At 46.9% G+C, this 19791-nt stretch overlaps 1 protein-coding gene across 2 annotated transcripts in view; it reads right to left on the minus strand.

Annotated features, from left to right (window-relative positions):
• NSD1 (nuclear receptor binding SET domain protein 1) overlaps window positions 1–19791 on the minus strand; it is a 54175-nt gene that overhangs the window by 4087 nt on the left and 30297 nt on the right. For both annotated transcript variants that reach the window (XM_082291564.1, XM_082291563.1), the window contains exons 9-22: window positions 19484–19553; window positions 19032–19150; window positions 15264–15407; window positions 14716–14839; window positions 13736–13936; window positions 12126–12305; window positions 11639–11795; window positions 11130–11335; window positions 10498–10610; window positions 7773–8042; window positions 6376–6492; window positions 5090–5231; window positions 4586–4692; window positions 1220–1424 (exon numbers count right to left, since the gene is read on the minus strand). In XM_082291564.1, the coding sequence (XP_082147690.1) occupies window positions 1220–1424; window positions 4586–4692; window positions 5090–5231; window positions 6376–6492; window positions 7773–8042; window positions 10498–10610; window positions 11130–11335; window positions 11639–11795; window positions 12126–12305; window positions 13736–13936; window positions 14716–14839; window positions 15264–15407; window positions 19032–19150; window positions 19484–19553 (2155 nt within the window). The remainder of the gene's footprint in view (window positions 1–1219; window positions 1425–4585; window positions 4693–5089; window positions 5232–6375; window positions 6493–7772; window positions 8043–10497; window positions 10611–11129; window positions 11336–11638; window positions 11796–12125; window positions 12306–13735; window positions 13937–14715; window positions 14840–15263; window positions 15408–19031; window positions 19151–19483; window positions 19554–19791) is intronic.

The following is a 19791-nucleotide window of genomic DNA, read 5'->3' on the forward strand; positions in this document are numbered from 1 at the left end:
AGGATAAAAGGTCTAATGAATAAGCACCCTCTCCAGGGACAGCCCGGAGCTCTTGGAAGTAAGATCAAACAATTAGCAACATGCAAACAAGCAGGAAATTCCAATTACTTGACAGCAAAGCCCATGGCAGAGGAAACATTTGAAGTAGAAAGTGCTGAACCTTTCATCTCCTGAATGATACTCTGAGGAGCAGGCTATGAAAATCACTGCCTATGTGTAAAAAGAGTAAAATTGCTACAACTGACTGAAAATCATTCTCAAAAAAGTTATTAATGGTCTTGTGGCAAACTGAAGAGGCATTTCAAATTACATACTTCAGGACTATATTTTAATCTGTACAATAATTTAAATTTCTGAAAGCAGAACAGCAAATACTCTTACAGAAGCAGGTAGATAACATCGAAGCTGTGAGGGACTGCAAAAATCCAGTTGGACAGGCTCAGGATTTAAACTGGACAGATGCTCTTGCACCAACAAGGTGTAATTAAATAAAGACAGGTGCAAAACAGGATTGCAAGAGGAAGAAATAAATATGAGAAAAGGATCAAGACGAAAACTCAGGAATGATAAAGCAAACCATCAACATCACATAAATATAAGTTTCATAAAATATAATTTCCCAAGAAATTTTATGTTAAAAACAAAATATAATTATTCTCTTCTGTTAGAGTAAGCAAGGCCTCAGCTGCAATGCTGTTAAAATACTCCTTTTCCAGTTTTAAAAAATGTGTAGGCAAGTGGGACACAGTCCAGATCAAAAAACTAGAATAGGCTTTGGTACTGTTCTCTTAAGTATTGAGCTAATGGCTATTCAGACATTTAACAGATTCTTTTCTAACTCCTATTTTCCAGCAGTGCTTCTCCTCACCATTCAACTCTCTCAACTGCCTTCAACTTCGGGAAAACAGCCAGTGTGATGACCAACACCTCAGCTATTGTTGGGATTATGCTGTGCCAGGCCCCAAGAATGGGGTCACTTCACAAGAACCATCTCTTAGGCAAGGACCAGCTTCCCCTTCAGCAACTAGTTCACCTTTTTGCAGTCACAGTGGGGTACAAACCAATGCTGGGTTGTTTGGGCAACAAGGTCTGCTCAAGTGAGAAAGATTTCTCTAAATGTTAAGATGCTGTGAATAGAGTACAAGGTGATGAGCAGTGCCCAGGACACCCAGAGCCAACACTGTGACCTAAGCAGAGCCCAGCTGTGCAGAGCACTGACCTGCAGGTCTCTTGGTCAGGTTGAGGCAGTCAGCGTGGTACACCTTGGGGCAGCCTGACTTCTTACAAGAGACCAGCTGCCCTCCGTCCCCGCAGCTGAAACACTCATCCTCCCGCTCCTTCATCACCTCCGCCTGCGACCTGCGCTTCATCTGCGGCCGCCTCTTGAGCTTCTTGGACTTCTCCTCGGTGAGGCTGGGCTGGCTCTGTGGGTGAGACAATGTGGGTTAATGCAGGGCTCTGCCCTGTTCACCTGCTCCCTTTCCTGCTGCAGGAGAGAACTGCAAACCCTACCAACAGAAATCCCACTGCCAGCTGTACCTGAGACCTGTGCAGCATCTCCACTGCTGCTCGGTATTTGGCAACCAATTTACTACAGCAAATAGCTCCCAGTTATTTTGAAAGAGCCTGGAAATCCTGCACCAAAGCTTGGCTCAACATGGGATATATCCAACTAGAAACAGCAGAATGAGGAGCTGGGGCTGCCTGGGGTCACTGAGTTTGTGCTGCTTCTCACAGACTCTTCAGGTCAAAGCAGTCAGGTCTCCTGGCACACAAAACTCATAAGGAGTCTGCCCAGGGCCTTCCTGCACTTTTTCACATTCATCACTTCTCTCTCCATTTTCAGTCTGAATTTATCTGTCATCAGTTTAGACCTATTCGTTCTTGTGTCAATGCTGCTCTTCTGCACCAGAATCACAAAATCTTTATGGTTGGAAAAGACGTCCAAGATCATCAAGTCCAAACTCTGAAGTTTTTCTGTCTCCCTGAAGTAACCCCTGGGACACACTCTCCTGCTTGCAAACTGAAACTTTCACAGGCTGCACACTCAGTTTTCCCAGGGGCTTTTCTCTGCCCCTATGGAGTATATTTATCCCAAACGAAAGTTACAGAATTACACATGCTACCTCAGATAACACCTCACAGGCCGCGTACAATGACATCAACACTTTGCCAAAAGAACAGGAAATCCCCCCCAAGCACTGCCCCCATTTGCCTTTTCCACAGCTGTGTCACACCACAGCTCAGTCCTGTGGCAGCTGAGCTGCACAGTGGCTCTTTCTCCACCACGACTGCCCACCCATGACCTTCTCATGGTGCATTTGTTTCTGCTGTTACCCTCCAAGTGTGTGCTGTGGAATATCCAATCTCCATTCCCCTTACACTCAGTTATTGCCTTGCAACTGCCCCATGCTCTCACCCTCCCACACCAATGACAACTGACCTCTGTGTCATCACTACAGTTAAATTATCTGTGTAGTGAAATAACTGCAGCTGGAGCCAGGACCGGCAACTAAATGGTTTCAGTGCTCTCTCCTCTGGCCTAAGGCTTCCTCCAACCCTGCTCTTCCAAGTTCCCCCTCCAAACCAGGCTGAGCCTCCCACTGTGCCAAACACTCAACTTCACAAAGCTGATGCTTCTTGCCCCCAGTCCTGACCTTATCAAAGCACTATCAGATTAGTTTATCTAAGGAGACATGAACTAAACTCTGTGCCATTTTCTACATCTCTTTTGTGTTCAAATATGTGTTCTCCATGCCGGACATCTGTGTGTGCTGAGACAATGCCTATGAAGCAATTTTTACATTCTTTATCCTGCATAAATATTGTGCATAATGTTTTCATCACCAAAACATTTAAAAACCTTGGTGTCCAAACCTACAATTTCAGAATTCTGCAGGGGGCTATCGAGCTTTCCTGTCACCAAGGAGTTACATCTCTTGACTGTTTCCGTCCCCTTCACATGTGGATTTTTCTGCTTTCATACCAACACTCCCCCTGACAATGGGGACAAGCCAGGCCTTTCTTATCACTGAAAATGCAGGCACTGAAATGCCTCCACCTAAACTATGCCACCAATTCTTGGTGCCTAGTTCCTCGGCCATCTAATTACAAAGAGAACAAGAAAATCCCTTCACAGCTAATTTGAATGTCTAAGAGAGGTCTAACAGCTGGACTAAGCGATTCCCACTTGCTCCCTGCAGTACAATAGACTCCCAAACATTCTTCAACACTCCCAGTTAGAAGGCACTTTTAAGAGTGAACTTGAGTATAATCAGTTTTGTCTTGCTGTATCTTCAGGAAGCTTAAAAATGCATCTACTGTGAGAATAATTGTTTTTAAAAACCACCCCAAGGTACTGTTTTCTGGGTATTGTTTCTTAGCCCATCTCATCAAGATGGAATGAGTCGCCTCAGATATCACAATGGAACATGAATGCCAACTAAAGGGCACCTTTCTCTGATTTCCATCGTGCAACCTGCAATTTCAAGGCAAAAATGACAGTCAAGCCATGTATAACACAGGGGCAGCACAAAATCAATTGAACTTCAAACCGAAACCCGAAAAAGAACTAAATACATCAGATGTGCAATTCACCTCATCTATCAACTTCTGAAGACATCAATTTTTTATTTTTGTAAGTTAATTTTTCTGCAGAACTAATCTCTGGAGAATTCATAAAACCTTCCCTATATATTGATGGGGCTGAACAACTGTGCTGCTGGAGATTTTTAACCCTTAACTGTGGACACGGCAGGATCCACATGCCAGAGCAGAGGGATTACAGACTGATTTGGTGAAGCACTTGTAACAGACCAACAGCTGAGACATAGATTTAGCGGGTGACAGCTGGGAACTCAGCCAACTGCTCCTGTTATTTCCTTTTCCCAGTGAGAACCAGCTCACACAAGGAGGTAATTGAAATCAATTCCTGTTACTGCAACATTACAGTTACAAATCGAAGCCCTCAAAAAGTCAGTGAGTTCTAAAAGCTGGTGGTTTTTCTCCTGCAGATATGGCAAATATCTTGTGTCTGTCTGATGTGAAAAAATTGGTCACTTCATTAAAAGCAGAATAAAACCAAGAACTTTACTGCAGAATAGATGGTGAGATAGCAGCCTTCTGGCTCTAAAGCAATTTCAGTCTGAAGGAATGTGTTTGCTGGCCTTCTATGCATGCTCACAATTTACTCAAGCCTTTACTTTGGGAAATGGCCTAAGTTGTGTTTTCTTGGTTATCTGATGAAGTCTTTCCCATGCCTGTCCTTTGCTCCTCTAGTGCTATGGAAATTGTCATGATAAGAAATAGAATTTTTTTTTAAAAGTGAAAAAAAGAAAAATCTTTCTTTTAAAAGATTCTTTCAGTGTAAAAGAAAACTTCCTGTCATTATTTATAGCAACTCTGATAACTGAAGACTTGTTCTCTCAGAATGAAAACTCGAACATTTAACTCATTTCAAGCACTGTTCCCATGGCCACACTGAAACGATGATCTCTTCAACCTGAAACCTCTGCAACCAATGAATAATACACATCTGTGCAAAGAGGTGATTTGGAAGAACAGAAGCTTAAAGGATGCATCATACCTTTGGCCTTACTCCTAGGAAGCCACTGCAGTTTGGGGCACCACATTTACAAACGGTCTTCCCATTTCCCAAACACTCCAGATTGTAGTTGAAAGTCAGCTCAGTCCCTGGCACAAAAGCAGATCGAAACCAAGCAAGTTGTTAATGAATTACAGGGTGGAACATTTTACTGCTGAAGTAAAAGCACTTTTTAAATATCATGTCACAAATGACTGCCACCTCTACACAAGGACACCATAGATCCCCATAGATCTGTGTGGAGTAAAAATTCAGTGCAAGCCCTCACTCACACCACATTTTACAACTAAAAAGGACATCGACCCTGTAGAGGGGCCCTGTATCAACCTTCACTGATACCACAGCTGTGTTTTGTGCTGCTAATTAAGTCTCATGAATGCCTGTATGAAAACAAAAATTAAAGCCCTTCCCAGGGAGCTACAAACCCTCCCTTTTCCTTACAGAACCCCCAGAGGCTACTGCAGGCACTGACAGTGTGTTCCTTACCAGCTTTGATATTTACAAGTGCGAAGAGCCCGACCCGAGTGTCGCCATTGACACACCATTTCTGAGTCTCACAGTTGGGCTGGCAGCAATGGTTCATGAACCGAGCATAGTTACCCTTTGGCCCAGCATCAATGATTCGATCCTGGAATTGCAAAAAAACCCCAGAAAACCACATTTCAATCAACTGTCAACAACTGTAATCAACCAGCTCTGATGCCTCTGACAATACAGCCTCCTGCACGTCATCTTCCTCTTCAAAGACACACGGCTCCTGAACAGCCAGGACAGTGCCACTGCTGCTTTCTGGGAAACAAGTTCTCCCTGTGGCATCAGTACTGGGTAAACACCACCCCAGCACACTTCCAAGGAAGTGCTTGTGGCTCCAGGCCCCAACTTCTGCTTAAAAGCAAAATTGCAGTTCCTATTTCTTGCATGTCAGTGTATAGAAGGAAAACAGGAAGAGTGTGTAAGGTGAGGTACACTTGTGCACAGCTTGTTACTGAGCTGGAGAGGAGAAGGAAGCTGCAACTGAGATTTGCTTTTGTAGTAATGAGGGAAATATTAACACTTGGGTCTGCCCCATCAGCCAGATGAGGAGAACAAGATACGGTCAGTGTGAACTTGCAGCAGGATGAGAGGAAAGACATAAAGCAGTCACTGTTATCCTGTCCCACACTCGACAGCCTCCTCCCCATGTCTGCTTTCATGGTTTCCTTCTCATCTTTCCACGGTTGAGTGACAAAGTGTGGAAAGCAGATGACAAAACCACTTAAACCTCTGAAAATCAGGAGCTCATAGCAACAACCTGGCCTGCACTGGGGAGCCTGTGGGTGTAAGGAAATCCATCACTATTGAGAACAGCAGGACCTGAGATCTGAACTTCAATGAAGGTCTTGTTGTGCCTGTAACTTACATGTCTGAGGGCTGATGCCTCTTCTGGCACACACCAGCCCCATTCTGAGCTCTCCAAGGTTCAGCTGCTGGGAAGGATCCCAATGTTCCCAAATTCACCCTGTTATGCTGAAGCAGGATCTATGGTCCTCAGCCAGCTGTCCTCACCTCTTCTGAGCAAACTCCAATGATGTCTGCTCAGACTTTCCTCCTAATCCTAATATCCATCCTGAAGCTCCTCTACTACATGTTAATTCATTTAGTCATTTCAGAGGAAATGCAGATCAGGTCATCAGCAATGCTTAGCACCTTTTTACTAGATGGAGTTATCATGCCCTCCTTCCCATCTTTTTACTTCTGCCTAGGACCCTGGCCAAGAGATTCCTTCCACATACCTTATCCAGTGTCAACATGTAGAAATTGGTAATGTCATGCTCCTGAGCATAGCGGATTCGGGCTCGGCACTCCTCTTCATCAATTAGCTCCCCAACATACTCATTAACAAATTCACCCTGCCAGACAGAAAACAGCAACCTGATAAGACAAGATAAATTATCTGCAGGATGGAGGGACGTCCACCTTTGTGCTAGAATTTAGCTCCTGTTTCCTTCCTAAAAATCTCTCCCTGTGCTTTGCAGCCAGTTTGATCTATTACCTTCACCAAGAGCCCTGAACCATACATCCGTTTCACATGCTCAGATAACTCAAATTAAATAAAGAACTAAAACCATCAGGTTATTCTGGGTGCCAAAAAAGAATTAGCATCCAGGGACAGCACAGAAGTTAACCACAAGAACAGCACTTTGCTGCAAAGCTCAAAGCACTGCCCTAATTGCATTCCAACTGGAAGCAATATCCCTTTGGGGACCAACCACATGGAGCAGCAGGATGCACCTGGGGCACCTGCTCCTGCAGTGAATCCATGGAGCTCTCCTGTGGTGAAGTACTGCAGAGACCATACTCCAGCCATTAAAGAGAACCCCAGCTCTGCTACAGTGGGGCTAATAGCTCCTCCCACTAAATAACTGAGTGTTTCTGTTTCCAGACTGTCTGCTGAAAGTGAAACAAACACATGGAGTGGCAGAAGCATCCTTTAACTTATGGCACAGCAGGCAGCAAAGTTTTCAACAGGACAGACTCACATTTTGCCTCTTCTATCAAGGCCTCCCTCTTATCATGTCATCCCTACTCCTTTTTCAGACATTCTTCCTCTACTATCCTAACAGTTCTCTGTTTCACTTCATCCTTTATTAGCTTTTGGGGTTCTTTTGGCTTTAACATTCCTCCTCCTTTGTTCAGCACAGATGTGTGTCCAAAGAACTACTATTCTTTGCATTTAAAAAATACATACAAGTGTTTTAGGTGGAGATAATCAGTTTCATCAGTAATAACAGCCATTTCAAAGACACTGCCCTTTTGAAAGATCCAAGCCCTGCTTCCTGTTTCTGACACAAGATTATCATGCTGGAAAACACTGGCTAGTCAAGAATGGGGGGGAGGAATAATCGCTGTTCCCCATCTGGAAATCCTGAGTACTGTCCCATCATTCTTACAAGCAGACTGACCAAGCAATCTTACCCTGTGGCACATCAACATGCAAACCATTTTCTTGGTCAGCTGAGCCCAAAACACTCTTGCCAAGACTGGAAAGAGTAAATTCATCCTTTTTTTTTTTTTTTTTTTCCTAAATGGCATTCTACAACAAGAAGTCTCCTTCAAATTCAGCTTTCAAACCAACAATGATCAACAGAGAGGCGGGCAAGAGAAAGTGACACAGAAAGAGTGTACGTACCTTCCTGATGTCTGTTTTGGCCTGCAAGCCCCAGCCTCGTGCCAGCGTGCGGAAGATCTGTACCTCAGGATACTGGCGCTTGGAGAAGCACTGGTTCTGGCAGCGCTCGCCAGCAGGACACACCATGGGGTGGCACTCGTAGAGCAACATGCGGTTGATGCACTCGGAGTCCAGGCCGCAGGGGTTTTCGTCTGTGGGTTTGCAGTTGCACCGTGGAATCTCGGACAGGTCTGCAGTGAAGATCTGCACCTTTCCCACCGGCCGGTTCACCTTCAATGCACATGAAGGACGTGAGCTCTTGGGAACTACAGGTTACCCTGACAGGCACTTCTATACTCCACCCTTGCCTATGAGCTGACAGGCTGCAGTGACTTAGTGACAGCCAGGGGCGGAAGGACACAAGTACAGGCACAGCTGTACTTCTGGGAATGCTATTTTGAGAGGCAGAAGGTTAGAGGAAAGAGCTCAGGAGGATGCAGGTTCCGCATTAGCATCACCTGGTGCAGTGTCTATTTTGTGACCCTGGAAGGGTGAGAGGCTGCCAGGTGTTCCCCTCCCATCATCGCTGTGCCCACATCCAGCTCAGGTGGCCTACCCAGTGCTCTTGCTGGGCACACACCGCCCCTGTGATCAGCACCAAACCACTTTCTGCACCAAACTGCACCTTTCCCAGTCTGAGTGTCAGGTGCTTTTCCTCAGCTTTCCCTTACTGCCCTGCTTTTTCAATGTTACCTTCAAGCTGGTTTGTGCTCTCAGCTGTCACATCTGTGACAGAAGGCCTACCACACAGTTACCTCCCTACCCAACTGTCCTGCAGATGTAAATGGAAGCCAAACCAGACAAGGCTGGGGTTGGAAGGCCCAAAGAGGAGCTCAGAGTTAAGCCAAGGAGCTCTCTAAAAACCGCTCCAGAAGGAAGCAGAGTGCAGCACCAGGTGGAGAAGCGACTGGCGTGTCTGTGGCATGAGCTGGGTCCTTGGGGTTTGGTTAAAGGCAGCGAACGCTGAAAAGCAGGCAACAGAGAGTCAGGACTTTGGAGAAAGACACTGAAGAAAAGCTCCTTGCTGTTCTTTCCCTTGGTGAGCCACTGTCTCACTTTCCTCTCCCAGAACACGAAAGGAAGGGATTTGAGCAAAACTATTCCAGCCCCCAGGTAAGTTACCAGGTCCCACCCACAGTTTCCACACTGACAGCCTGACTGAGGCTGGCCCAGTCCTGATCTCCCTTTGTTCAAATGCAAACTCTGCAGAAATCCCTCATTAATCTCTTCAACACAGTCTCCTCCACCTGCCTTCCAGAACTATGTTTCACCTCCAACCTTCCTTGTCACTCAGGTTCCCATCTCTTATCCAGACTCGTCATCTCATTAAGAGTGGCAAGACTCCCAGGATTAGGTCAGTCCACCACTGGCACTGCTCTGGCACTGCCATTTCACACCACACATGCCCAGCACACCTTCCCTACTCTCTGAGGCACTGCTGGAACAAAACCAAAACAGGGCAGTGCTTGGACTAGTCACAAGCCTGACATGACGAAGGATCCCAAGTGTATTTTGCAGCAGCTTCTCGTGTGCGTGTTCTTTGGGATGGACCTCGAGGTGCTGATCTCCTTAGAAGGAGTAGACATAACCAGCTTCAGCATTCCACCCTGAAGCCTTCTCCAGTTCACCATCTGCTCCTGCAAACTGTTGTGCTTTCAGAGAGACAAACAGCTTGCACCCAGACCTCAGAAGAGCTGCCATGACTAATGGCCACAACCGTCATTATTTATATAAAAGGGTATTTCAAAGGCTCTAAACTGCTTCCAAAGTTCCTTCATGTTGCGGCCAGAGAGGCCTAAAAATAGCTATAATGAGAAACTACTTCCTCCACTGAAGCTGCCTGGCCCATACCGCTGCTACACCATTCAGTTGCGCTCTTCACACCGCACAGTAACTCATGCAGGATATACCTGCCTGCCTGGAAATCCTAGCTAGATACAAAAAGTGCCAGAAATCAGTTAAGCTTTCATATTTTGCCATGTAAAAAAGGGAAGGAGCAGACAGAAGCAATAAAAAAAGAACACATTCCCTGAATCACTGGGTTTCTGGTAAGCTGGGATCCACTTCCCAGACACAGGCACATGCTTGGCCCCAGTGCTCCTCTCAAGTCACTTCCATCCTGTAGGACTTCCAATGCCGCTCCAATTCTAACTCAGTAATAATAATAATAACTAACAGCCCTTAACATGAATAGTTCCCCAAAACTGAGGAAGAGGGCTGCTATTGCTGCCTGTACACCTGCTTCAGTATTTCTGTTCAGCCACCAACTGATACAGAGATACAAAACAAAAGCAGAGATGATGCCTCCACACAGCCCTGCTGCACTGCACCCTGACCACCTCCTGTCCTGCACCACCTGGTTTGCCCATCTTGCCACCAGCAGCACGGAGCTTTTGACCATACTGAGCATTACCAGCCCTCTCCCCTGAGTTCTCAAGGTAGAGAGACACTTCCTTCAGACCACACAACTGACATGGACAGCACAGACATGACCAGATCTGTTCCAGAAAATCAGAGCACCTCTGTTACTGCTGCCCAGCTTGCTGAGGATGGAAAGAGGATCAAAGAAACCTTCAAGAACAGCCAGACACCCAAACATCAGAAATGTTTCTGTATACCTGTAAATCACCTGCACCGACAGCTCAAGACTTGTCTTCCACACCTGCCCCCCACCACCTCCCCTCACCTTGATGTGTTTGTAGGGAGGAGGTTTCTTGTCGTTCTTTTTATCTTCCTGAAGTTGTCTCAGTTCTTTCTGTGCCTTCAACTCTTCAAATCTCACAGCAGCTTCCTGAAGAGCTAAGTGAGAGAACAGGCTGTGTTATGAGGAACTCCCTCTTGCTCACACAGAGCTGGGCAGCCAGTGTCCACCCAGTGCTCCCAAGGTTCAACAGAGGAGGGTGAAAAAAAAGGCCAGTGCAGCAGGGAAATGCAGAAATTACAGTCAGGGGCCTGCCCATGGGTGATGAAGCATCCCATCTGTTGGCTATCTTTGCCTGCCCTCTTGGGCAGAGATGCCAGGCAGCCGCATTCACAACTCTCAAGTGCACTTTTATATCAAGATAATGACTGTGTTACACAGAGGGAAGCTGACATGGCAGCAGCTCACTTGGATTTTGAGAGGTTATGTCAGAGCTGGAGAAGCATTTGTGATCTGCACACCCTTCTCCCTCTGTGGGATTCAAACACTCTGAGTATGCTGGATGATACACAAGCAGCAGCTCATTTCACTTCAGTTGTAAGAAGATATTTTTCTTGGCTACAAGAACGACACTTTTCCAAATAGGAATAAAGAGGGAAAGACCATGTACAAGTTACCTTTCTTGTATATGCCATCCACGCCCTTCCCCATCTTGTCTTTGCTGCTGACATCACCTTCCATGTAAGGGAACACACGAGCCTGGTGGGTCCACAGGTAGTCCTTGGAGCCGAAGAACAGCACAGGGAACTCACCGATGTCATGTTTCATTTTCTGGATGTTGACAGGAATTGTCCTAGGATGGCAAATCTCAGCTGGCCACCACCTGCAACACAGGAAAGGGCAGATGAAAAACCTCTGGCTTCCCCACTTCTAGCCACCTCAAAAGTATGCTACTGCATGGAGACATGGGAAAAAGTGTGTGAGGGCTACCAGCAAGGCTGGTGTGGGGAAAAGAGACTACTGGAGGAGGAAAGCTCACATTTTACCATTTTTTGCAAGCTATTTGCATGCAAAGAAGCCAGAGGCTGCTGCACTGAACCCTGCAGAGAGGAGCAGCTTCTCACCTCGGTCACCATGAGCACTGCATGAAGAAGGATGGGGACAAGTCTGTTCTATCTTCACCTACCTGTAGCGCCCAACTTTCACCCAGACTACTTCTTTGTAGTGTGGCTTTTTGCCTGCCTTGCAATCATTACAATACCAGCTTCCCTCTGGCATCTCAATGTTTAGACACTCACGGTGAAACGCAGCCGGGCACGACTCACAGCATAAAAGGCTGCCCCCTGCAAAGAGAAGGAAAAGGAATTTATCAGTCACTGTGCAGAAGCCCTGCACTCCGCATTTCCAGACAGAGCTGGAAAAAGGCAATGATGGTCTCCTGCAAGCCCTTTTCTAAAGCTGGGCCCTACTCATGGTAAAAAAAGAACCCTTCTAAGGATCCAGAAAAGGTCCTAGCCTGAAGGTGGACTTCTACGTGGAAAGACAGGAAGGCAGTGTGTTCTCTGCAGTTCCCATTGGGACATTCTCGATGGGAAAACCTTCTGCCCTTTATAATGAATTCTTCCCAGGGTGTTGTTCCCTGGTGACAGGGGACCCAGCGCTGACCATCTCACCTTCTGAGCAGACAAAGCACCAGCTGACGTTGACGTGCTCGTGGTTGCGGCAGCCCCTGCGCGCGGTGAAGTGGTTGGGGCAGATGATGCTGTTGGAGGCCAGGACCACGGAGCCGGCAGCGAGGCAGAAGTCGTTGGAGTGATACGCGACCGGACACCGCACACAGCGCATCAGGCGACCTGGCACCACAACAGCCACAACACGTGAGCCTCTGCAGGATCACGACTCTTTCCTAATAAAACTACACTCTGCTCATACCTAAGCTCAAAATGAGCTTTGGAGAAGGAAGCTGACCTCTAATTTTTATAGACCACCCATGATATACTCGCTGGATTCCTATTAAGTTATTTAATATAACTAAATAGATATACCATTATAAAATCTGTAATACATATACCATAGATAAAATTGTGTTATTTAGAAGTGAAAAAGCTCCTGCATGCCGTGCAGAAACAGTTCAAGAGTTCACAGACTGGGACTGCTTCCTATCATACACAAATAATTACTAAATCAGCTCAGACAGTAATTACAGAGGGGGTGTTCCAAGTGCTTAGCTGCACATAATAAAATCAACCCATGGAGCTTCTGAAAACACCAGCACTTGCCTCTTGTTTATTAGATTTTACCCTGAAATTCCAGAACTTCCAGGCAATTCAGACTTCCCTACAGGCCTAGTTTATGTGAGGTTTTTGAGAGCCCATTTTCAGTTCCTCACAGCAGACTATAAACAGGAAGAAGAGGTGGGAGAAAAGGCGTAAATGTGACCAGTGGGAGAAAAGGGGTAAATGTGACCACTGAGAAGCAGCAGCCAGTCAACAAATGTTCAGTGGAGAAGTGGCCGGCAGTGGGCTTTAGGCCTTGGTATTGTTTTCTGCACCAAATACTGATACATGGGGGCAAAAAAGCCAGCTTTAACACAGACCCTGAGAATAAAAATAGAGCTGGTCTTATTGTTACTTATCTTAAGATACCAAGGATTTAAAGAAAGACAGTTTTAGAAGCAAACATACACAGCAATCACAGAAGTTTTAAGTCTGATCATGTGAGATAAAGGTCAAGGTATTGCTGCAAACAGCTCAAACAAATGTTTGCCTGGGAAGCTTAGCCCAAGGGTGTCTCCACTACGACATGAGAGTTTACATAGGAAAAAAAGGTTAAGTAGAGGAATGTCATAGTTTGCCCTGTGCTGCTCTGGATGCCTCTGTGTTGACAGCCCATGCTGCTAAGCAAGGCACCATCTGCAGCAGCAGCACAGTGAGGAGCAGGTGGGAGAAACACAAGCATGTCTGTACAGCTCCAGAGATTTACTCAAAAAACCACTGAGGCATGAGGCAAGGCTGGGCATGCAGGAATCCAAGCCTCTGGACAGCCTGAGAACATTCCAGCTGCCATGTCCGACCATGGGGAGTGCTGCTGAGCCTCACACTCTGACACCACCCCTTCCACTCCCCTGGGAGCAGCTACTCCTCAGCAAACACAGCCTGTGCTGTGGCAAGGACACAAAGGCAACAACACAAAGAAGTGGTGAACCAGGTAAACCACAGTGGACATGAAACAAAGAAAAACCATGTGATTGCACCCCCCAGACCACCCTGGAGGACTCGGGTACCTTTAGAGGCGGAGATGTTTGCTGGGTTAGCAGCATGGCAGGTCATGCAGATGTGCAGGGAGCAGCGGAAGCCCTTGTTCTGCATGACTGTGGGTGGGTATTTCTGTATGCAGGCTTCGTGGTAATACTTCCCACAGAGGGGCAGCAAGCAGCGCTTCACATCCTCCCCACAGCTCTTGCACACAAAGCAGGTGTGGACCCCTGGAGAAAGAGCAACACACCGGTCACACAGGAGGGCTAAATGAGGACCTGATGCTGTCACCAGGCTGCCTAAGAGCACAGCACAACTTCCCAGCCTGCTGCACCCATCCCAGAGCACAGGTCTCTGCACCAGGCTGGTTTTGCCTGAAGCTGCAGTAGAACTCCAGATCAAAATAAATATTATTATAGCTGGCACTTCAGGTCAGGGAAAAAATAAAAAAAAAAAAAAAAAAAAATCAATAACCCTACTCTGACATTTCCCCCTTTTCAGCTAGCATCAGACTCATCCTCCCCACCAGCCCCCTTTCCCTAGTTCCAGATAAGAATTTGCCCCTCTTTCCCACCAGATTCTGGACATTCACTTCTTAGCACTTCACTTGTCTGAATCAATACTAAGGCCAGTTAATACTTAAATCCATTATTAATGGCTTCAAACTGAAAAATAGTAGGTTAGATTAAACATCAGGTAAAAATTCTTCCCTGTGAGGTTGGTGAGACCCTGGCACAGGCTGCCCAGAGAAGCTGTGGCTGCCCTATCCCAGGCTGGACAGGGCTTAGAGCAACCTGGTCTAGCGGAAGGTGCCCCTGCCCATGGCAGGGGGGTGGAATTTGATGATCTTTAAGGTCCCTTCCAACCCAAATCAGTCTGTGATCCTACGATTCTACTTAGTCATTATCAGACATCAAACCAATAATCTGAGGACTGAGAGCTAGTTAGCAGCCCTACAGCAGGCACATCACTCCAGGTAAGCCCACAGCACTCACAGAAGCTGCCCTACCTGTGGAACACTCATTGCAGATGAATTTGCCCTTTGGCATCTCGGAGAGCCCAAGGCACTGCAGGTGGAAAGCACCACAGCACTGAGCCTCGCACAGCAACAACTCCCCCGGCTTCTCACAGATCTGTGAGGAAAGAAACACAGTATCAGCTGGAGCAATTTCCTTCCCTGCAGCATCCCAGACAGCAGCAATGCCCTTGCTGGCCGAAATGCCAGCAGAGACCCCCTGGGGAAAAATGCTACATTTTCCTCGTGTCAATAACCTCAGGTAGTTTGTGTACAGTATAACCACTGCTGTTTACCACCGATTCCCTGATACCCTACACGGGCTAAAATGTATCTTGCACCGGTCACATCTCCCTAACCTCTGTGAACTTTAAGAGGAAAAAAGGCTATTGCAGGGGAAATGCTTGCTACAGAGCACAAAAAGCTGGTTAATTCTACAATAAGTAATTGGAGGCTACCTGGGGTACCAGTGTGTCCCAGAACTTATATAAAAACACTTAACAGTGGGATAGTTTCATATAGAGTTCTTCAAGAACACTTACCTGACACACATTCTCCTTGAGAGCTGCTCCTCCTCCACGCTCCCCCTGTATCTTTTTGGACGAAGGCACTCCATGGTCATTCTCTGACCCCTCCTCATGACCCTCTTTGGGGCTTGCAGCAGTCCCATGAACCGATGTCTCCCCCTTTAAAGAGAAACCCAGAATTAGGACTGTCAGTAGTTCCTGTCCTGACTTGGAAACTACAAATTCAGCCACTGAGCACTTAATGGGTTTGGCAGTTAATCTGTGTCATGTTATCCACCCTGGAGAGAACATCCCCCATACAAAATCCACCAAAAGATTTACAGGAAAGGAAAGGAAAGAGCTCTCAGTTTACTAGATGAATAAAAATACACACTCAATGCAATTATCTTCCTGTGCATAACCCCTCTGAGCAAGGAGTCAGCCCTGAATGGAAACACACCAGGTAAGCTGAAGTCAGAAGCATCCCAGTATCTACTTGCACTGGAAACACAAATCAAAAACCTCAATCTTCATAGCACCTGTCACACACTAAATGAACTACACTTTTCCCCTACACTCATCTCAGCTTGTCCTAACCCATGTAAAATACAAACACAAAGGTACCTAAGGCCCATGTCAGTATGAAGAAGTCAGCCAACCCAAAAATGAGCAGCACAGGAGGGCATTTACACCCCATCCTGACTGAGGTGTGCAGTCTCCCACTGTCCTGTAAGAGTGTACAGCGCTGCCCATAACATCTACTGGTGAAAGAGCATCCTAGAGAGAGGATGGGTTTCAAATTACAAAGGCCCAACCACACACTCATGGGCCAAGTCAGGGATCCTGCCCAGGCTCCCTACAGTATCCACTCCCCACAACGTCCATGAGACCTGCCCAGGCACTGTTAAGAGGGAAGAACAGCAGGTATCCTAGAGACACTAGTTTCTACCACAAAATACAGCTGTCCTGCAGCTACACTTGGCAGTAGGGACACAGATTTTGTCAGGACAGGCAACTAAGAGCTAGGAAACACCATCCTGCCAGCTTCCAGCTCACTTGGGACATCTAGGGAACACTTCAGTGGCCTCACCAGCCCCAGCTGCCACACCAGAGTAGATACAATTTAAGGGCCATTAATGCAGCACCAAAGTGATGCCTATAGCCAAGTGCTTTGAGCCAGAACATTTTAAGGACTCAGCCACTTTTTAATATGCCAGCTCACTGCAGGCAGCTGAGTGATCTCAGTGCACAGCTGCCAGCTCCTCCCTGGGTCACCAAGCTGTAGCCAGTGTACACCCAGACACAAACAGCACACCTGAGAGACCTTGTGAGCAATTCAAACTGCTGGCAGAAGCAGCAGCCATCACTCCCACACCTCCAGGCCCGCTTGGTGCAGGGTGTCCAGCTAACAATCACGAGAGGGAGCTTTGCACCACTTTCTGTATGGGAAAGGCTCATCTGTGGCACTACTAAAGCTTCTAAGCTGAATAGCTGAATTGAATGCCTTTTGAACACATTGTAAGTCTGGGCAAAACAAGGACATAAAGACCTTCTAAAGTTTAAAGCTGGAAGAACCTGGAGCAAGTATTCTGCTCAGATAATGATGCTTTCTTTGCCTGGAACTGTTGTTTATTTCCTCTATTCCCTGAATGCAACAGTATGATTGTATTTGGGGACACTTGAAAGCCATGTGCCTTCTGTGAAGCAATGAGGCACAGATGCACTGAGGGTATATTGAAGCACACAATACAAAGATGAATGGTATAAACCGACTTTATTGAGAGAAAAAAAAAAAAAACAAAAAAGGCTAAGTCCCAACTACAGACTACTGCCAGTCCAACGTAACTTAAGGAGCACAGCCTTGTTCTAACACTGCTCCCAGAACTGCACAGGGAAGGGATATCAGAACTAGGCAGGATGGGCAAGGCCCATCCTTTGGGAACACAGAAAAAGGCATTGCCACACAAGGCCATCAATCAAGGACCTGTCACTGTTCCCCCTCCTTCCTCTGCCCAGCACAAGTACTGCAACGCTACATACCTCCTGCAGAAAGAAGGGCTCATCCCAAGTCTTCTTCCAGAACTATCTCTGCTGCTGTGTCTGGCACAATCCCAAGGCCTGACCTGTTCTTTGGCACAGCCTAACCTTGGCTCCCAACCTTGACAACCATTTCAACAGTGTTTTCCATCCCGTTCTCTCGGCCTCTTGCTGTAATGTTGTAAATTGTTGCCCTGATGTTGTAAATTTGCACTCCTGGCTCCACAGACAGGCAAGGTCAGAGAAAGCTGCTTAGCTCAGCCCAGACCAACAAGCTTTCCTCTGCCCTCTTTTCCTTGGAAGGCAGCTGGATCCAAGGCTTCACTGTGCTGTATCATCAGTCCATCTATTTTTTTCTAGCAAAGTAGACTTCCTTGCCCAGTGTGTGCAGTCATTGAGGGACCAGCATGGTCTGAATTCCACAGGAAAGCACAATTGCATCTCCATAGCACCCCAATACTCACCAGAACTCCAAGCACTCACCTAAGCCAGGGGATGAACACCCACCACAGCAGCTAGAGAGACACAGTCACATAGAAATGGATGCTGCAAAGGTGCCAAGCATTGACTTTTTGGCATGGTTTACACCATACCTGACTTCCGGTACTCAACACAGATGTGTAAGGCTGGAGGCAGTTAAGACTGGGTTTCCTCTGCAGTGAGCGGTGGGTGCAGGATTCAGAGCTGTGGCCTAGATCTTTGCTGCTCTGAACTGCCCCTCTTTTCACAGAGAATTTGCTCTCTCTTAGTGGGTACAGCAGACAATATTAACTGACCCTGCCCAGCACTGGCAAAGGTATTTGTACAGGCTGTTTTAAAAACTATTCCAGCTGAGCACATTTCAGAAAGAACACCAATATCAGCACAGGATAGCTTTAACAAACCAGGGGTATTACCCCTATTTATGAACTTTATCAGAAATGTGCTTTCCAAAATGCAACAGGATGGCTGGAACAGTTTAAAGTGGTGTGAGGTCTGAGCTCACCTGGAAACTGTGTAACAACAACAAATAGAACAATATTTATCTGTAATTGGCTCCTGAAATACATACTGACTATCCTGCCTGCTGCTGAACCTGGGCCACCGGAAGTGAGAGGCGATGGCGAGAGGCCCAGAGGTGTCCTGCCTCTCCCAGGAAGTCTTGCTTCCCCTACACTTGCTGATAACTGGCTCATTCCTAAAAGGCAAAACGTGCTTGTCAGAGATATTTGTACGCTGACCCTGCTGATACATAGAAGAGGGAACTGCCCCAATTATCCCTTTCTGCTGGATGTCAGAATGCAATCAGAGGCTCTTGTGAGCAGTCACAGACAGTCCCCCCCAAGCCCCTCCAATGGGGTTCTTGGCTCACCGTGGTGTGCAGGTGCAAGCAGAAGGGGCTGAAGTCCAGTTTAGTGCTTGTGCTTCTTGCTGGTGTGTGAAAGGACAAGAGTCCCACCCCCAGAGAAGACCTTTTACAGCAGTTTGATTTTCTGAGGTGCAAAGCAAGACGCCAGGCAAAACCTGGTTCCATGAGTTCAGAGCCTCTCTCACAGAGAATTAGCTGAGTAGCAGTTTGAAAACAGAGCCTGAGTTAAGCATCACTATAAAACAGCTGCTAGATCAAGATGGTATCTTCAGCCTAACCCCAGCTCATGCAGCTGCATCAGTGGGACAAATTCCCAAATGACACGCCAAAAGATGCCTCTGGCTTAGGGTCTGCCAAATGCCCTGGGAAGTAGCAAACAGTTTATAGGGATGAAAACATGTAGGAAGACCCAACAGTACCTCAGAGTGTGGGGTCTCCCCCAGCCCCTCCTCATTTTTCTCCTTCTTGGAATGGACTGCAGCAGAGGTATGGCGCTGTCTCTTCCGCTTTCGCTGTTTCTCCAAGAGCTTTTCAGAAGCTGAGATGCAACAGAAAGACCATTCAAGGAAAATCCAGAAATAATTCCCTTGCTGCAGGTGACACCAGCAAATTCTGCAGCCTTTCTGAGAGCTTCAGGCTGGGTCCTATATTCTTTGAGGGCCTAAGGGCTGGGGCAATACCAGCCTCTGAGTGCCTACTGGGCCCTCTGCCTTGCAGCCATCAGAGAACCACCAGTTCGTACTGGTTTAAGCAACTTTTGCTGGGCTGCTGAACACAGAACACCAAGCCCTTACACACACACACACACAGTGCCACAGGCACTGATCCAAATGTCACCAACAGTCTGCCTTGCTCTCCCTGCTTCACTTACCTTCTCCCAGGTCCTGGAAGTGGGCTGGTGAGTAGAGCTCAGAGCTGTCACTCTCTGAAGGGCCAGTACCCTACAAACACACAAGAGAGAGAGTCAAGTCACCAAATGAAAACAGAGGCACACATTCCTCAGCCATGCAACCTTTTGGAATGACTGCAATGCCTAATTTACCATCCAGGTCATGAATTCATCAGTCATTAGAGATTTTCCAAGAAAACATTTGGTTTGTGTGTGTGAGATAAATCACACATGTGAAAGTCTGTCTCTGGGCAGGCAGGAACGCAGAGTCTGATGTGTCTTGTGCTCAT

Source organism: Coloeus monedula (genome assembly GCF_965178545.1).
Source record: "Coloeus monedula genome assembly, chromosome: 15".
Taxonomy (NCBI): Eukaryota; Metazoa; Chordata; class Aves; order Passeriformes; family Corvidae; genus Coloeus; species Coloeus monedula.